The sequence below is a fragment of the Pteropus alecto genome, unplaced genomic scaffold (genome assembly GCF_000325575.1).
Source record: "Pteropus alecto unplaced genomic scaffold, ASM32557v1 scaffold45, whole genome shotgun sequence".
NCBI lineage: Eukaryota > Metazoa > Chordata > Mammalia > Chiroptera > Pteropodidae > Pteropus > Pteropus alecto.
The window spans coordinates 25,873,685-25,892,286 of NW_006442491.1; the positions used below are offsets into that span (position 1 = coordinate 25,873,685).

The 18,602-nt window shown below is 51.3% G+C and overlaps 2 protein-coding genes across 6 annotated transcripts in view; one reads left to right on the plus strand and one right to left on the minus strand.

Annotated features, from left to right (window-relative positions):
• The window catches only part of PLCG1 (phospholipase C gamma 1), a 35,336-nt gene extending 33,364 nt beyond the window's left edge, over positions 1-1,972 (plus strand). For 2 of the 3 annotated variants that reach the window (XM_025039712.1, XM_025039713.1), the window contains exon 32: positions 134-793. In XM_025039712.1, coding sequence (XP_024895480.1) covers positions 134-176 — 43 coding nt within the window. In that variant the 3' untranslated portion in view covers positions 177-793. Of the gene's footprint in view, positions 1-133 lie in introns of all 3 variants that reach the window. The other variant, XM_015596985.1, reaches the window with a different exon arrangement.
• ZHX3 (zinc fingers and homeoboxes 3) overlaps positions 1,821-18,602 on the minus strand; it is a 64,772-nt gene continuing 47,990 nt past the window's right edge. Inside the window, exons 2-4 of one of the 3 annotated variants that reach the window (XR_003043097.1) lie at positions 13,736-16,742; positions 9,317-11,704; positions 1,821-4,587 (exon numbers count right to left, since the gene is read on the minus strand). Coding sequence is in view for 2 of the 3 variants with exons in the window: in XM_025039714.1 (XP_024895482.1) it covers positions 11,802-11,878; positions 13,736-16,589 (2,931 nt within the window). In the remaining variant the exon portion in view is untranslated. The other 2 variants (XM_006921819.3, XM_025039714.1) reach the window with 2 other exon arrangements.

The window sequence follows — 18,602 nt, forward strand, 5'->3', positions numbered from 1 at the left end:
AGTGGCTCCATCGTTCCTTGGTACTCCTGCTGCCTCTTAGGTAGAAAGAAGAGTTATAAGTATCTGGCTTTGGACTGTCCCACTAGGCTGCAAGGCCCCACTGCCAGTAAAAACACTCATCCCTTCTGTCTAGGGCCCCACGGAGGACTCGGGTCAATGGAGACAACCGCCTCTAGTTGTGCCCCAGCCAAGTTGAGAGCAGCAGGTGCTGCACACCTCGTGGAATGCCGTGAACTGGGTTCTTTGGAAGCAGCCTGCCACGGCAGCCTTCCTGGTCTCGCAGCCTGGAGCCTAGATTCCAGCAGTGAATGCGAGACAAAAACCAAGCCATTGATGTATTACTGTGTGGGGCTTCCACACCCCAGCCTGGGTGAAGGCAAAAACTACTGTCTCGCATTAAGCACACACACCTGGCCCCAACTTCTGGGGTGGATCCTTCCATCTTGTGGGGCCAGGACCATGGCTGCAGCCCCTTGGGGAGAGAGGCTGCCTCAGCCAGCAGCACAGGAGGCTCTGAGGAGCCGCCAACATTCCCGAGTGGAGGAGCAGCCTTGCTGGGCCAAGGAAACAAAGTTTACATTGTCCTGCAGCTTTAAAACCACAGATGGGCAAGGTGGGAGGGTAGCAGCCCCCGCAGTTTGGTCCCAGAGCCGGGTGGAGAAGCACAGGGCCTGCCTAGAGAGGCGCTCTGCCTGCCCGAGAACAAGGACACAGCACAAGGGCACATCGCCCATGGCTGGGCACCGTACCCAGCCTGAAAGATACAGGGGATTACATTTAAAATAGCAGTATTGGGCATCACAGGCCACATAGAGGGTTGCCCTGTGAGGAACCAGTGGAAGAAGCTGAGGCCCAGGACACTATTTTCATGACCAAGGACAGGGGCAACGGCAAAGTATCCTAGAGCCATAGCAGCACCTCTAGGCCATGGAAGGACAAGGACCCAGAGCTGGGCATGTTACACCACTGTGGGCCATGCCACCTGCCACTGCTCATGGTGGGGCCCTGGATATGAGCCTGGAGGACCTGCTCACCTGGGCAGACAAGTTTGTGGACATGCTACACGATGCGTCATCAGCAAGGGTGTGCCACCAAGATGCGGCAGGTCACAGAGGGATCGACAGACCAGAGGCCTTCGTCAGGATGATCGGTGCCAGTGTGACCAGAATGGACTGCAAGTTACCGAGCTGGGGATTTTGCCCAGTATATTCAGGAAACTCCTGCACACAAATCACATGCCCTCCTCAACAAGGCACCCTCCAGCGGTCCCGCAGACCAGCTACAACCCCATCCTGTTTTGGTCTGAAGACCCCTTTCCCCATTGCAGCGGAAGACCTGGGATCTGAATCTGCCAGGTGACACCACGAGAGGACACCTGAGAATATCTCAAGTCTTAAATCAGCTGAAAATCCTATTACTAGACATACATGATGTTGGAGTTTAGAATTTTAAAGTTTATTTTTTGCACACACTATTTCTCACTATCTTCCTTATTTCACGTAGGATGTAGGATTTTCTATGTCTTCCATCTCTAACCTGAAAGCTGCTTGGTGAGGGGATCGGGGAAGCAAAATGAAAGAACTCGTCTGTGCACTGTGGCAGAACTGTTATTTTTTAGGATTTTACAGCTCAGCTAACAGTGTTACCTTTTCAAGATTTATATATACTCTTAAGAAAAACCACTGAGCCGTTAAAGCCTTGTTATTATTCGGTCCTAATAGTGATTCAGTTTTCTATAGCTTTTAGGGTAGATGGTAAATTATTTAACATCATGTTAAACTTTCCATATCATGAGTCGTAAACTGATGGAAATCATACAGTTTCTGAGGAAATACACCAGTTTATTTAAACTAATTCTGAACTTGTATTTGAAAGTATGACCTCACAGTCTTAATTTGTCCATAGCAAACATGTTTATATGTGGCTGCCAACGTTTGGTTTATAATTTAAATATTAAAAACTTTAAATTTTATTGGAAAAGTTTTCCTTCGAAAAAGGACTTTAAAAACAACGGTATATATTTTTTCTCCTCAGTAGTATTACAGCTCACTCACTCCTCCTGCTCCTCACCTTTGGGGGAAACCTGGGAGCAGAGCCGGTGAGAGGAGAGTGGTAGGTGGGCACCACCCTGTTGGGGGATTCACTTGGGGTGTTAAGGCACCATTGGGAATGGGGTGGGAAGAGAAGAAATAGCAAAGCTTGTTCTGGTGAGGTGGGTTTAAGACAAAGAAGACTCAATATGCTTTCCCGTAGGAACGGAAGTGGGATTAAGGGATTGCCTGCTTTGTGGGTAGGTGTGGAGACAGGACAGGTAGGCAGGCAGGTGCTGAATGAAGCTGCTGCACTTAGGCAGTGTCTATCTAGCTGGTAAAAAGATCCAAGGAGGGAGATGAGGACGGTGGGGAGGCAGCCCCTCTAAGGACAGAGGTTGGGGCCCAGGCCCGTGGGTGCACAGGTGTTCGGCATAGCCAGCATTCAGCACATGCAAACCTAACACCTGCAATTGGACTCAGGGATAGCTCTGCTGCCTTGAAATCTGATGGCCCAATAAATCATCTTTGGGTCCCTTTTCCCTTTAACTTAGTGTTTTTTTTTGTGGGCTCAGGAAAGCCTGTTGTCTGGAGACTTGTTAACTAGGGACAGTTGCCTGGTGGTAGTTCTGCAACAGGAGCAGGTGGGAAGTTTTGGTGACTTCCCAGGTCCAGCAGATCTTCCCGCCTCCAGGCTACGAGGTATGAGGCCACACTCTCCTCCACCTTGTCCACCAAGGGTGTGCTGGATAGAGGGCAGCCTGCCTGGTAGCAAGCCTAGGCCTCCACGGTCAGCCAGCTACAGTGGTGAGCAGAAAACAACCAGAGTCCCTTCCCAACCCCACAAAAACGTCTCCTTTCAAAAAATGTAGCATTCAAACAGGGTGCTGGGTGCGACTCTGGTTGCCCTGGTAACTTGTAACCAAAATCTCTGCCCAGAACATGGTTGAAAAGGCCCTGCCCTGCCCTTCCTGCAGCTGTTTTCATAGTGGTCTGTGCTGGTGTGGCTCAAAATGAGGCCATACACAGGAGTGCCTGCCTGAAGGATGGGTGGGCGAGGACAGGCATAAAAAGCCATCCCAGGGAGCCTGAGAAGATCTTTCATTGCGGAGATGCAGGTAAGTTAATTAGCGGGTTCCTAAGAGGACCATTAGAGTAGCCCTGGTGCAGCAGTGCGAGTACCAAAGCATGGTCGGTGGTTTTGGACAAGGCAGTTTTAAGCCCAAGGCAAAATTAGAGTCGGGTTCAGAGTGTCCCTTTTCTACATGGTTAAGTCACACCAAAGATGTACATTCCCAAGTTGACAGATTCGGGGTCAGTTCTTGCTTCGTTCTAGGCCCCTCTGAGCACCGCTTACTTGGAGAACTGGAATCACCGTTTAAAATGCTTCCTGTCATCTACTGACCTGGGTATGACAGCCAACGTCAAACATCCACTGCTCAGATTCTTGCCGGCCTCGGCTTTTCTCTTAGAGCTTTGGGGTCCGACTCAGAGAGAGGAGGGCGGTCCTCCCTCGGACAAGAAGGGGTGGGTGGGAATTACCCTGGGCGCTCCCGATTCGTGTCTTCCCACTCCAGATTCTTGTGACCAATTCAGTGAAGGGGCAGGCTCTGTGTTGGCCGTTAAGGGCCATTAATGGCCATCTGTGTCATCCGGTGACATCCTTGCTGATGGTGACTAACTTCTATCATGACATACCTCCATTTCCTGAGCAAGTGTCTTTATGGAGCAAGACTTGGGGAGCGACAGCTCCACAAACCTGAGGCACGCCTGTCCCCGGGGCTCTCCTACGACACTGCCTCTGCCTTGGACTGCAAACGCCTCGATCCTTCTTCCTAGTGGAAAACATGACAGCCCTCAGTCAAGCAACTTCACAGATCAGTCTCACCTCAAATGCCTTCAGAGCCCTCACTCTTGACTGACCTAGAAGGCCCAGCAAGGGGGCGGGGGTGTCTTCGCTTCTGGTGGGTAGTTCCATGCCTCACACCATGCGTGCAGGCCCTGTCTGCAGTGTGACAGCTTGGGCTGGCTGCCTTCCACCGCCTGGGTCGTATATCACCTGGGAAGCTGAAAAACAGTGGTGCTTGGGGGTGATTTTGGCAGAGGAAACCAATAGCAGGTTTGAGACAGGAAGTCAGTGGTGCCAGGGGCAAAGGCAAGAAGTGGACAGGCTCCTTTGCAGGGTCCTCTACTCCTGGCAGGTTGGTAGACCAGGAACAAGTAGGCTGGGTTCAAAGTGGCAGGCCTTAACTTTTTACCCAGCAGACATGTACACACACACACACCTGCCTCCGAGGTCAGAGAGACTGCAGCCTGATCACAGGACTCAGGTCAAGAATCCCCTCCCTGTAAAGGCTGCCCTGTGACGAGAAGGCAGGAGCAGTTTCTGACCTCAGTTGAGGACACTGCCACAGATAAGGACCTGTGGCCACCAGCAGAGAGGGTAGGTCCTCCCCTCCTGATCCCTGACCAGGCATGTCCTGAACATCACCTGAAGGCTGGGCCTGGGGCTAGGAATTCTTGTCTTTCAACTTGAGTCCATCTCACCATTTCAGTTCTGTTGAGGAAAAATACTGTCATGTCAGGTTATCCTACCAATCTACCTCATGGAACAAAATGAGATCATGCTTCCCCCGCATTTCAGTTACATGGATCAAGCCCTGACAGCCTGAGAAGCCCCCTCACCAGGTCATCCCCTGATAATCCCAGGGCACTCAAGCCCAGGTGTCACTCAGCTTCTGTCCCCAGCCCGGAAGCCACTGCAGCTGCCCCTACGGAAGCTCACAGCAACCCCTTGCTGGCCACTACTACAAACTCCGTCCACAGTTGTGTCCTAAGTGAGCCACTGCCTGAGTCTGCACCCACCCTGGGGGGCATCTGACTAGCTTCGGGCTCCACACCGGTGTGGTCTAGCTCCCAAGGACTTGCTTCTTAGATCCAACATAAAGCTGCTTTCTACACCTTTAAGGCCCCCTGGGTCCTTATGCATATTCACCACCCACCCTGTTAGCAAATGACAGGCTCTGCTTATCAATACTTTTCTCACACACCAAAAGACTTGCCAATGTCCTCTCACCAGAGATCTGATGACTCTGCTTTGACTCAGTTTGCCTCTGTTTAGTGTAATTTCTAAAACATAGCAGTTCTGTCATGTAGAAGCCATTACAGTGGACCAGCAGTGCAGGAGAGACGGGTGAGGTGGAACTTTCCTGAAGTGGGCTGAGGGACACTGCCCTGCTCATCCATCCAAGTTTAAGGTCGGCCTTGCCCACAGAATAAATCAGCAGATGTGAAGTATTTTAGCTTTTTTTTTTTTCTGACCCCCCCCAACAAAATAAAGTCAGCAGATGTGAAATATATTTACGTTTTTATTTAGGAACAATCAAAAGACTTGAAGTACCATTTCTTATACAAGCAGTTTGTCCCTGTTCCCCTCCCTTATCCAAATCCACAGATACAAAATCTAGGAAATGTGCAATTTGCATCTTAGAAATAGCAGCATCCCCACAGGGGACCTTGTGATGCCCGGAGACTGCCCAGAGGGCAGCCCCCTCCTCCCCCCTCGGCACGGCCTCGTCCAAAGGCATATTCCACCTTTCTGTTAATAGACATTTCCCCGCTCCACCCCGGCCTAAATGACTGACAAAGTAGCCTCTCTAGGTTTGGTCTCATGCTTGGCCACCATGGGAAGTGGGACCCTCTTACACGGTTTGATAAAGTTTTAATTTGCCTCTGGACAAAAAGAAACAGGGCAGTTCTCTTTTAGCACCAAGACGATCACTTCAGTGGTCTCTGGGAGACAGGAAGCGCACCAAAAGCAAACTGCTCGAGTCATTCCCAGCTCGCTTCTCAGCAGTCCAGCCCTCGGGAACAAAAGGTTTGCACTGAGACCAGAATACACGCGGGTGGTAGAAAACCAGGAATCAGGACTGTCAGGAAGGAATCTGCAGGCCTTTGGCAACCTCCCAACTTCCACAAAGACTGCGCTCAGTAAACTTTCAATGAACAATGGCCAGCAGGGCAGAGGGGAAGGTTGGCGTATTTTCTCTTTTTAATAACAGTTATGGCACAGTCTGGCCCTCCTGACACAGCTGAACAAAGCGGCTGCTCAGCAGCACAGTGGGAACCCCCTCTGTACAGGAGTGACCCCTTCTCCCTTCCCTGGCACTTGCCCAGGTTCACTGAGGGCCTGATTACCGGGCTGGACCCCTGCTGGGTTGGGGAGTGGCGGGGCTGGGGCAGAGGCAGTGGCTCTCCTTCCATCACCTCCGGTCAACCTGGGGCAAACTGTAAGAAATGAGACAGCTATATGGGCAGGAGCCAGGGATGAGGGACAGCCTCTCTTTTTAAATACAAATTACAGGACTGACAGGTACCACACAGGTAGATTCTTACCCTAAGTAAGTGTCTACACTGGGGTTTGACTCGGGAATAACCAAGTACTTGCAGCTTTTAATATTCGGTGACTCTGAACAGCCTTTATCATTCCAGACATTTCACCTTAGGCTCTGGTCACACTGAGTACTTTCAAATCCTCCATTTTTCATGGAAGGGAACAGAAGTTATAAAGCATTAGCCAAGAAAAAGCTATTCATTAACACACTCAAGGGCTCACGTGTGCGTACATGCTCATACAGAGCCAGTCTCCTGAAGGAAGAGGCACTAATGGCAGATAAACACTCTTGACTCCTCTCAGGATCCCTGGCTTGCCACACACCCCGAGTGGACAGCAGGAAAGACACTAAGCCAAGAGAGAAGCCACCACAGCCCCCGGCAGACAGCCCTGCTCGCTGTGCTTCGCCTCCCCACGCTGGGCCCGCTCAGGCCTGAGCAGCAGCAAGGGCCAGGCTCTGAGGGCTGCGAAAGCGTGACGGCTGGCAACAGGGCAGTAACAACACGTCCTTTGTAAATCCTTATAGGCCTACAAACCGCAAGACCTGACTTTCAAAGATCAAGGCAGCAGGCGCTTGCCCCTGCCCTTGTCTATATGGTGACCAGGTCTCCACTCCTTCTCCAGGTTTGGGGGCAGGTAGAATACTTAGTCCCTGTTGGATCCAGGCTGTCATGTCTCCAGTCCGGTGAAGGACTAGAACCTCATTCAAAGGACAGACCAGATTTGCAGGCAGGTCCCAGAACAGCTAGTCTTGACACGTGACCTCAGGACTGAAGAACCAAAAACCAGACTCTCTAAGGCCAAGGGCTCTGTCGGTGGTCCTCACAGCTATGAGTGGATGCTGGGTCCACGCGGGGAAAACTCGGGTTAGCCCCCACAACCCCCTCCCAGTGTGACCTGGCACTGGGAACACACACAGATTCTGCAATGAATGCAAACCAAGGCCTGTCTGTTCCACTTGGACTTACAGGTGGATTGGGTAGCAAGCCAAGCAGCATCTGTGACAGCCACTTCCATCCACTCGGCCAAAATCAAAACCCACCATTTTGTTGAGAGGCCACCCACAGCTTCCTCAGCCCTGGTGTCACATGGCTATTAAGAACAGGCCAGAGAAAACAGCACGGCGGGTAGCTCAGATTGGAGCCTGGCTTGGAGAGGGGACTATTCAGGAGAAGGCCTTGGTTCCTACCCCCCTTTCTCAGGTGTTGGAACTTTTCTGAGGGCAGGTGCTCCCCAAGCTGCATGCAGATGCCCCAGAATCAGAGGAAGGCTGGGGGATGCCTGTGCTTGTGGGGAAAGGCGGAGAGGGAAGCTGATGTGGGGGACCCTGCAGAGGGTGGGGCTCCAGTCTGGAGCGGGGGAACTGAGCCCCGTTCTCCCCGACCCAGGTGGGCTGCTGGCTGTGGCCCGGAAGAGCTGACTGTGTGGACCTGTACATGTCTAGAGGGTTTTTCTTCTCTAGCATACAACTCAGCCTCACTGACAATTTAAACTTCATACAAAAGGTGAGTCAAACCGATAACCAGCCCCAGGTAAACTTTGAGCAAAGAAAAAGGGGAAAATACTTGAGGAAAAGCCCAAACTCCAGGTTTGGTTTTGTTTAAGATTTTCTTTTTGGCTGGTTCGCCTCTCCCTCTAAGTCCTTTAACCACTTGGGCTGTGACATTTGAACTGAAAAAGCTGCTCCAATCCCCACATTTTGGTCCAAGAAGAGAACAGGAAGACAAGAGGCAACAGGGTCCAAAACAGGGCAGCACGCACGGGAGCTGTGGGAGCGTGTGTGCAAGAGCGCGCGCGCCCACCCTGCACGGAGGGCAGCCTGGCAGATGTCCCAGTCAGGGGCAGAGGGAGGTGACACAGAACCTATCACTGGACCACTGACCAAGCAGGATAAAACCCATAACAGCCACATCTCAGCCTGGAGAACACACTGAAACCTCCTGATGAAAGAGCCTCCTGTGGGTACCCGGATCGAGGCGTCAGTATCTGTGGGAGCCTACAAGGCTCCCCCCCAGACTCTGCCCGGCTCCAGCCTTTTGTTTCCAAAGAGCAGGGTGCGGGGCCCTGGGTTGAGGCACTTTGATCCGAGTAAACAGCTCCCAGTAACTCGGCCAAGAAAGGAGCCTCAAGTCAGAGAGAGCTGCCACGGCCCAAAGTGCCAGGGTTGGTCACCCCACTCGAGTATCGTTTCAGGCACCGCGACTCCTGGAAACGGGGACCTCTTCCCAAACCTAAAAGCTTCTCGAGAGTCCAGAATTAAAACGAGTAATCAAAATATGCAGAGTATATGTATCATAAATCCAAATTTCCTGTCTCAGAATGGTGGTCTGGTTTTACTTATCAAAACTGGATCTACAACCCCATGTAAAAAACGTAATAAACCAAACATGGATAAGACATAGGCGACAAGAAACACTGAAAATTTTACTGTCTCTGATGAGTCCAAGCGCACAGAGGAGCAGGAAAGATTAGTCGCCTTACAAAATCGACTTTTCTTCAGGAGAAACTAACACCCGTCTCGACTCTGCAGCCCACAGCTGCCTTCTACGGTCGGCGACTTCGCGGACCCCGCCCCGTCACTGGTGTGCAAAACCGCAGCGATGGGTCTGTGACAGGGCTGGCTGCGGCTGTCCCACGTCCCCACGGTGCTGTTGGTGCAGTCCTGATTTCCAGGCCTGTGTGAGTATTTCTGTGCCCAGCTGGCTGTGTTGATGGTTTGGGGCCCACACCAAAGGCCCAGGTTCCTGCTGCAATGTCCCTTTAGGCACCTGCTCAATGATCCAAACTTCTCTCTCACCATCACCTTTGATCATCTTATTCTTTCAAGCGTGAGCCCCACGCCCCACTTATTCACGCCGGTCCGAGAGCACAGGAAGGAAGAGGGTCTCCTTACCTGGGCGGTCTTGCCATTCGCATGTGTGGCCCCGGGTGGGGGGCAGGGCCAGCAGCTGTGAGGAAAACATGCCAACTTTTCCACCTTTTAAAGACAAGCTGGTGCCGAGGTTGGGTCACTCTTTATGTCCTGTGTGAACTTGTCCACCATGTAATTGTTCTGTCTTGCTGTTTGGGTTGCAAATGAAATGTGAATACAAATAACCAAGAAAATCCTAAGACACACCCCTTCGGCCAGTGTGCGAAGGCTCGGAGGGGGACGCCAGGGGGTGCGTCTGACACTTGGAGATGGCTTCGCGCTGGGCTGCCCAGTGTGCCCGGGTCCCGGCAGGCCCGCCGACACAGGCTACTTTCCCCAACACCCACGTGCTACCCGGTTCCGCAAGCGCGCACGTCGATGTCCATTTCACGAGCAAAGCATCAAACGAGTGTTTGCACTGTGTGTGTGTACATATAAATTAATCTGCATGTGCATAAAAACTAAAGGAAAACTTCCCAGTGTCTGTTCTCTGAAGGAAGGTAATAACTCGCCAGTCTTGGCAATTCTGCAGAGGCTAAATAGCTTCACGCCCCAAATGGAAAGGATACAAAACAGGCTGTAAAACTCGCCAAGTTCTCAGAAGTCACCTGTTTGAAACACGTGAGAGGTGGTCCCTACTGAGACAGAGAGGGCAGGAGAAGATGCTTCCAAACAACAACAGGCCAAGGGTTTTGCTTTCCAAAGCAAGCCCTCTCCTGGGGGGCAGAATGTGCTACCAGCATCTTCGTCCTCGGAGCCAGGACAGTGAGGGGCCTTGCCCGGCCCAGTTCCCTGGGTGGGGTGGGGGAGAACCACCGTGCCCGGCCCACCACCAGCTTTCTTGCCCAAGGCCCCTGCCTTCTGAGTCACATAGTGCTGCCTGCCCAGCCTGGGCCTGGCAGGGGTGTGCCCACGAGGCCTGATGCTTCGGGAAGCAGGTGGTGTCTAGGTCACGAGGAGCTGAGGTGATGCTGCTTCTGCCCGCCCAGTCTTTACCTGTGGCTTTCCGAGCAGCCAGTATTGGGGAAATAGGGCCTTTCCATTTAGGACAGCTTTGTAAGCAAGTGCCCCAATGTTTCAAAGGCACCTTTTCCTGTGATTTTTCTCAATTAAAAAAAAAAATGGATACGAGGGTCAAGCTAAAGTAGACAGAGATCTTTCCAAGTTTGCGTATATAAATATAGAACTTTAAAACTCTAAATCCTCACAAGGACCTGTCCAGTGATTCCAGCACCCCTGGGGTGAGTGCCCAGCATGCCAGCCAGGCCTTTGGTGTGGGGGCCAGGAGTACTCTGGGTTCTGCCAGGAACCCCCACATGCAGGCCTTTGTGCCAAAGACCGCCCCAGCTCTGATAATTCTACGAAGTCCTGAGTCTTGGCGGCTCTCACTCTGCCAGGCAGGCGTGGGTCATCCCTCCCAGGCCACAGGCAGCTTTGGGGTGAGTGAGGCAAAGGGCTCGGAGCAGCAGGGGGCCCAGCGCTGTGGCCATACACGTTGACCTCTGTCCCCACCTGTTTGTTTTCAACTTTCCTCTCACTCGAAACATGTCTAGATTTTTAAGAAATGCGGGCACATAGGTAAGTGCATTAGGCTTAACAAAAATGTTTCTTTAGTTGATCTGATAACTGAAAAGTTATGGTCCATGATTCAAACTTCTACGAAAAAGCAGAATTCCTGCAACCACTTCAGAGTGGTAAGCATGAAACACTAGTCACCAGTCTGTTTTTGAAATGCGGGTAACGGCAGGTTCTGCGCTGATTATCCCATCGGGCAAGGTGAGCCTGGCAGGAAATCCTGCTGGTCACCGCTTAATGTGGCGGAGAGCTCTCCTAAGGTACCGCCTTCCTTGGAACCCAGCGGGCACAGGGGCTCAGACGCAGGGAGTGTGCCAGTCACCCCCGCCCGGCCCCAGCGATCTCCAGAGAACAGACACAGGGCATTTTCAGAGATGATGCAAAAGACGATGTACTGCTTTGCTAACCAAAGTTTCTATGTAATAAAAGTGTTTATAATCCGATGTTTTATTAAATGTGTGTAGGCGGATTTATATGTTAAAAACTTGATTCTGTGTCTATGAATATGAAATCTGAACTACTTTATCCACTGGAAGGCAAAGGAAAGGTCCTACATTGTGGGAGGAAGAACTGACGAGAACTCTGCTCTCCCGCGTGCTTGCTCGGGGGTGGCAGGCCGAAGGTGGCGGCGGGCTCTGGGCTGTCTGCAAGGCTTCTAGAAGCTCTTGCGCGCACCCAGCGGCCAGGAACGAGAACGGCATGTGACAGCAGAGTCGGGGTGGGCCCTTCCACGTGGCAGGCGGCATCCCAGACTGGCCAGTCCTTCACAATAACGGGTTCAAATTCAGTCCGTTTCTGAAGAGAAAACACATACCTGTCACCTCCATGTTAGCTGCCGCTTGCGTCTCCCACAGGGCAGCAGTGATGCCGTCCTTGCCCTGCCAGGGTGGCATCACTGGCTTTGGGGACCTCTTAATTCCATGAGCAATGCCTTGCCAGCCACTCCCCCAGTCTGCAGCCTGAGGGAATCTGAAGGATGGGTGTGGGTTGAGGACGGTGCTGGCTAAGCTGGCCAAGCCGCAGACCCCGCTAGGGATCACCGACAAGCCCCAGGCCTGGCGGCCGGAGCAAGAGCTGGACTTCTCCAGGCCCCCCGGCTTGCTTGCCTCGGCCCGGCTCCCCAGGCCCTGCCACCTCTGGAGCCGACTTAATCCACTCGCCCTGCCCGCTCCCTCCCGCTCTCCAGGACACACTGCTCTGCTGCAACGGCAGCTGGTCTAGGTTCTGAGATGTATATTCTACCCATGTCTTCCCTTCGTTTACAACTTCCAACCCTCAAGTCAAAGTCACTGGGCTGTTCAGAGAGGGCCATCATCTGTGCGGCTTACAGAAGTGGCCCTTGCATTGATGCTGCTGACAGAGCTGTGAGAAGCCAGGTAAGATACACAGACAAGCCCTTCCTGCACCCATGCTCATCTGCCTTGGAGAAAAGAGGACGATGTCACAATGGCATGGCTGCCCTTTGCCGCTCCTGTTCTGTCCCACCTAGAACACTGACACTTCACTTTGTGTTCGATTTCGTAGCTGAGGGGAGAGCCAGTGCTCGCAGTGCAAACCCATCATGCCAGTTCCAGCAGGTTAGCTTCTTAAACAATTGTGGTAAAATATACATAACACAAACCCTTCCATTTGAATCATTTTTAAGTGTACATTAAGTGGCATTAAGTACATTCGCAATGTTGTGTAACCGCCACCCCATTTCCAGCTACCCAAGAATTTAGGGGAAAAAAATTAATTAAAAAAGGCAAAAGAAACTAGTTTGTTCCAGTTCCCAGCAACCTATGCTGTCCTGCTGGCAAGGCCAAAGCCCGGGTACAGGCCTCGTGCTGGACAAGATGCCCGAGACATCCAGCCCTGTGAAGCTACACCTGTTCCCTGTTCCCACGACACTCCCTGGGAGGTCCTCACAGACTCATGGGGAGGGCGGGGACGGGGGCGCTGGAGGGAAACAAGGGCAAGTCCAGAAATATCAGGCCCCAGAACCAACTTCTACATGTTCACAGATCAGAGAACCTGAGAATCCAGATACTTCCTCAGCTTCCACAGCCTCCTGTGAAGGGCTAAGTGACATGGTTCCTGGCCGCCCTGGGATGAGGCCTTTGATGAGGAGACAAATGCCTCAGGGTGGGGAAGGAAGGGACAGGCTGGGGACTCAGGGACAAGGCCCTAGAAAATCAACACCCAGTAACGTGACTTGAATGTGGCTTCAAAATCGTCTTCAATAAAGTAGTTTTCTGTCAGGTACTAATACCATGATCCAGAGAAACTGAGGAACAAAATTCAAGCTTTTGATTCCATATACAGCTAGAGAGAAGATAATTTTCCATTACTTCTACATCAGGAAGAACAACAGAAATATAAATGACAGGATTTTCATCATCGAAAAAACATTTCATACATCAAAGAACAGTTAAAGGCTCTTTTCTTTTGTTCACCAATTTGTGTTGAACTTCCTCAAAAGTTCTGTTGTTCTCTCCTACCCAGTAGTTGTGTTTGTGCCCAACTTGGGTGACACTTTGACCTATTCTATTGCTAAGCAATGGCTAGAAAACTTCGGACTCTTTTAGGTTTTAGGTTCCTTCCCCTGCACAGCTTAAGAAAAAAAAAAAAAAACATGAAACGAAAAAACAACTCTGAACCCTTTATCATGTTATACTCCAATGACATCTGCTGCCACTTGTCCCCAAAACAGCCAGGCGATTTAGTCCTGCTGCCAGGCAGCCTTCGACACAGCAGATGCCCCCATGCAGGTAACTCAGTGCCCACCCATGGGTGCCCCCTCCCCATACGCACAGAGGATAGCCAGGACTCCCATGGGTGCCTTACCCAGCTGACGTCCAGCCTGGGGACTCGGTGTGTCACAGGGCTCTGAGCTGGCCTCAGGGGCATGAGGCTCCAATGACTCACTGTTTTCTGACACCTCTGAACGGGTGTCGCCCAGCCCTTTGTGAACTGCCGCAGAGTCGCCAGGGCTCTGGTCCTCACTGCCTGGGTCTGCCACGGCCCGGGTCTCCTCGCCCATTTTCTCAGCGAACCACTGCTTGACCTGCTGAGAGCTCATCTGGGTCTTGTCGCAGAGGGTCTGCAGGTCCTCCTCGTACAGCGTCTTGTGTGTCACATAATAGTCTTGCAGCAGCTCCCGGTTGCCGGGGGCGATGACCAGCAGCCCCGGCGGGAAGTTACCCCGCTTGTAGTCTTCGTACCACTTGAGCTGGCCGTTCTTCAGGGCGTACCGGCTGTCGCCAAACCAGCGCACCACCTCCGGCCGCGGCAGCCCCGTCTGGGCCATGATGGAGTCGTAGTCCTGGGTGCTCGGCCACTGCGTCTGCACGAAGAGCTGGCGCAGCAAGTGCCTCTGCTGCGCTGTCTTCTTGTAGGTCGCCCTGCCCGGGTGCTGCTCGGCCAGCCTGCTCAACCCGTCATCCTCCGGCTCGCAGGCGCCCAGCCCCGGCAGCTCGCTCTTGCCATTGGCTTCGGTGACCCGCAGGTTCTTGAGGTTGATTTTGATGGGGCTGACTTTGCGTTCGGCCGAGGTGTGGCTGCTGGGCACGTCTGGAGAGCCACTCTCCCCAGGGACCCTCAGGTCACCAGCCGAACCCTCTGCTCCTCCCTCCTCCTCGGCAGCCTCCCCCTCCTCCTGAGAGGCACTCCCATCAGCCTTCGTGGGCTCCTCGGAGTTCACCTTTTTCCGTCTCTCAGAAAACCAGCTGTCAATCTCTCTCCGGGTCATTTTGGTTTCAGTCCTCAGGCGGTCCAGTTCCTCATCCAGAGGAAGCGGGTTTTGTGCAAAACTGCTCTCCAGGGCTCTGAGCTGCTCAGGGGCTCGCTCTTTGTATTTGGTTGGTGTGAAGTCCGGGGTCTGGTGCCAGGACTGTCGTTTGGCAGAAGGGTGGGTGGCCAGGGTGGCTGCCGTCGGGGTGCAGGGCACCTCGGGGGCCTTGGATGCTGGGGAGAAGGGCACCTCTGGCACGGAGTCGATGAGGAGGGAGCCTGCATCGCCGGGCATCATGGCCCGGGAGCCCTTCAGGTTCCGGCAGTGGTACCTCCGGTCGCTGAACCATTTCCGCACCTCCCTGGTACTGAGGCCGGTCACTTTGGTCAGATGCTCGACCTCGCTCTGTCCTGGGAACTGGTTCCGACAGAAGCTACCTTTCAGAGCTGACAGCTGTTCGTGAGACTTCTTATTTTTGTAGATGCTAGCATCGAGGAAGGCCTGGGAAGTGATGCTGGGGCACGCCGTGAGCAACGACTGGGCCGCGTTGACCACCTTCACCGCGGACGTCGTGTTAGAGCACACAGTGTTGATGGGCGCGACAGCCGGCTGCTTGGGGACCGATGTAACCGCTAGGGGGAGAGACGAGCTTGGTGCCTGCAACCCATTGGCCATCAGTGGCTGAGTGACCAGAAGTCCCCCTGCTGTGCCCTCTGGCTGTCCCACAACGTGGCCCGGGAGAGCAGCCTGGATGAGATGCTGGACACTGCCGGCGTTGGCAACCAGGGGCGTATTTAGAACAGTGATTGTGGGCTGAGGTACAGATTGAATGACTGTATTGAACATCTTTTTCCGGGCATCCTCGATCTCCTCAGGGGACCAGCTGATCCCCTGTTTCAGCCTTTGGGCCGTGAACCAGATCTTGAGCTGTTCTTCTGGATACTTGGTGACCACAGTCAAATAGCAGAGCTCAGCTTTGGTTGGGTAGGGGAACTTGTGGAAAGAGTTCTTCAGAAAGCTGTTGGAGTCCATGGCCGCATTGTACGTTGGAATGCTGCTCAGTGGGATCATCACTTTGGGAAGGGACTTGGAGGTGGGCAGTGGCTGGTGGGCGTGGTGCTGGGCATGCACTGGGGGCTGCTGCTGGAGAGAGAGGAACTGTGCTATGCCGGCCGGCAGAACAGGCACTGTTCCTATCAGAGGCCCATTGGCGGCATGCGGGGGCTTTGCGGGGTTGGTAGATGCCTGGCTGACCGGGACAGCCCCATTGACAAAGGAGTGGTCTCCCTCTTTGACATCTGTTTCCCCCGCTGATGGGTTTGGTAAGGCCTCACCAACGGGCTGGCCGGGGACATTCTCCTTGAGTGTGTGAATTTTCTTGGCTTCAGCTTTGCCTTTCATTATCTTCATGATTGGAGTTTTGGTGATAATGATTTCGGCCTGTCCATCAGTCCCTTCAGCATTGGGCTCACCCAATAGGTCAGGAGTGCTGGTGCTCTCAGGGACGCTCTGCTCCACGATTACATGATTGTCTGGCTTGGCCACGTTCCACACAAAACTGGCTTCCCCCGAGTGACACTTGGCATTGTGCAGAGAAAGCCCCTCAGGAGTTTTTGCCAGAAAGCTGCACTCAGTGCATACAAAAGTTGGGTCTTTATTAAAGTCTGTGTGCTCGGAGTTCACATGTCCCACAAATTGAGTTATGTCTTGGGATCGGAAATCGCAGTATTTACAGGCATATGAATAGCCATCCAAAGTGCTCCGATGCCCATTGGCCAGTGTGGCACCATCGGTACTGCTGGAGTTCTGGGCGGCCTCGCTGCTGGTGGCAGGCGCTTCTGCGGGCAGATCCTGCTGGGGTCCTGCAGGCAAAGCCTCAGCAGGCTGGGCCTCTGCACTGGCGTCCTGAAGCACCACAGTCTTCACGGGAATCATGCACGGGGTGGTGGATTTCCTCTTGCTGGCCATGGTGACAGTCACTCCGGGTGATCAGTGGGTGGGAAGCTTGTCCCATCAAGGGACTCACAGTACGAGTTTGAGCTGCTTCATGAGGGCCAAAGAAACAGTTTCCAAGGGTAGCTTTTTCAGTTGTTTGCAGAAAGCGAGTTTTCCCTACTATACCTGAGGAGAAAGAAAAACATGATTAAGATCTCTGAAGCTCTGTGCATTTCTCAGATGCCCAGGCGCATGCCACTGCTTGACTTCCATCACTGGGGCCTTTTGACAGGAAGTTCGGCAAGCGGCTTAGATGTTAGTTTGAGTCAGGAGTCCCCCAAACACTAACAAAATGGTGCCCTGAAGAATGACCTGGGGATGTTCCAATACCATTTGATAGACTTCAGCCATGTGTTTTTGTTTTGTATTTCACTCTGTATCCTCGCATCAAGTAACTCAGATTCAAAAACAAAAACGACAACAAAAAAATAATCATCTTTTGGACTTCCAAATTAATTCTGACCATGTCCAAGCGAGAACAAAAGATCCTAGTGTAATTCTTGTTTAAATGTTTGGGCCATCCAGGGTTTTTCTTTTCATAGCCTTCCCACATATGAGAACAAGATGACGCCTCTGCCTCTCCCAAGCCAGGCCCAGAGGCCAAGTCAGCAGGAGGGGAGTGGAGGCGGGCAGCAGTGGCGGCACAGACTGGCTGTAGGAGCCAGGGTTTCTCTCTGTGGCTTTCCCCTGTCTGCTGCTCTATCAAACCCATTCCAGGCCACAGAAGAGGGATCGCCTCACAGTTACTGGCTGTACCCCAGATCACTGTCTCTCAGGTGAAGCCAAAGGCCTGAGGGCCGGGGAATCCACAGAGCCAGTCTGTGGCCCAGCCAGCCATGTATTCTCTCCCTGGGTGCAGCGAATCAAAGCGTGGCCTCACATTGGGTGCAAAAACTACATGTGACCTTGTATTGTGCTCGCTTTTTTCTTTCTTTCAATACTTTTATTCCTTAAAAAGAAAAACAACTCAAATCATTGATCCGTTTGAAATTTATTTCAAAAGCTGGGTGATTGATTTGTTTACAAGTATAATAATAATTCTTTCACGAGAGGCCTGAGATAGTGTTGCTGTGATCCCTATTAATAACAAAATATCACCATTATCATCATTACCTTTCTTGTAGCAAATTGTAATGATAATAACTGAAATAATAGTAATTCTAATACCAAAATCTTGTTATCAGTGTTTGAATTTTATATAAAAATATAAAGAGAATTAAAATATCTCTATTCAAATTCTTAATAAATAAACACGACAAACTATTTTTATGTGTATGAGTCTACCCTGATGATCATGATAATGAAAAATAATTGGTACTAAAAAATAGTCAGGATAAGAACAAACATGCCCAGGTCTAACCACTTGTCACCATTTCTCCAATTTAAAATGTCATGTATATATTTTTACTTAAATTTCAATTGTAAAGATAAAATATCAATATTAAGTGAAATTTAAGAAAATAAAATCCCTATAATTTTGTATACTCTTCCATCTAGTGCAAATATTTTATACATATTTTTAATCTTGATGGGAACACACTTTTTTTTCACTGAACATTACATCATAAACATTTTCACTAAATAAGCTTCATAATTATAACATTCAACAGCTACCTAATAATGTACCACTATGGACTTAACTCATCCTCTTTTGCTATTGAACAGGCTTCCAGCATCCTTCTCTCATATGTGACAATGAAATGACTTCTGGGTATATAGGCTAAGTTCGCAAAAATGGGTTTACCAGCTTAATGGGTATCGACATTTCTAAGCTCCTCTATATATTATTGGCAAATAATTTAAGTCAAGTACTTTACAATTCCAAACCAAGAAAACTAAGAATAATACAATTATGTTTCCAGCGAACAAATCAAATGTTCAGATAAATCACTGAAGACATCAAATAGAATATCTGAAAGTACAAGTGACATAAGAAAAAAACAGATAAATTAGACCATCAAAATTAATAACTTTTGTGCTTCAAAG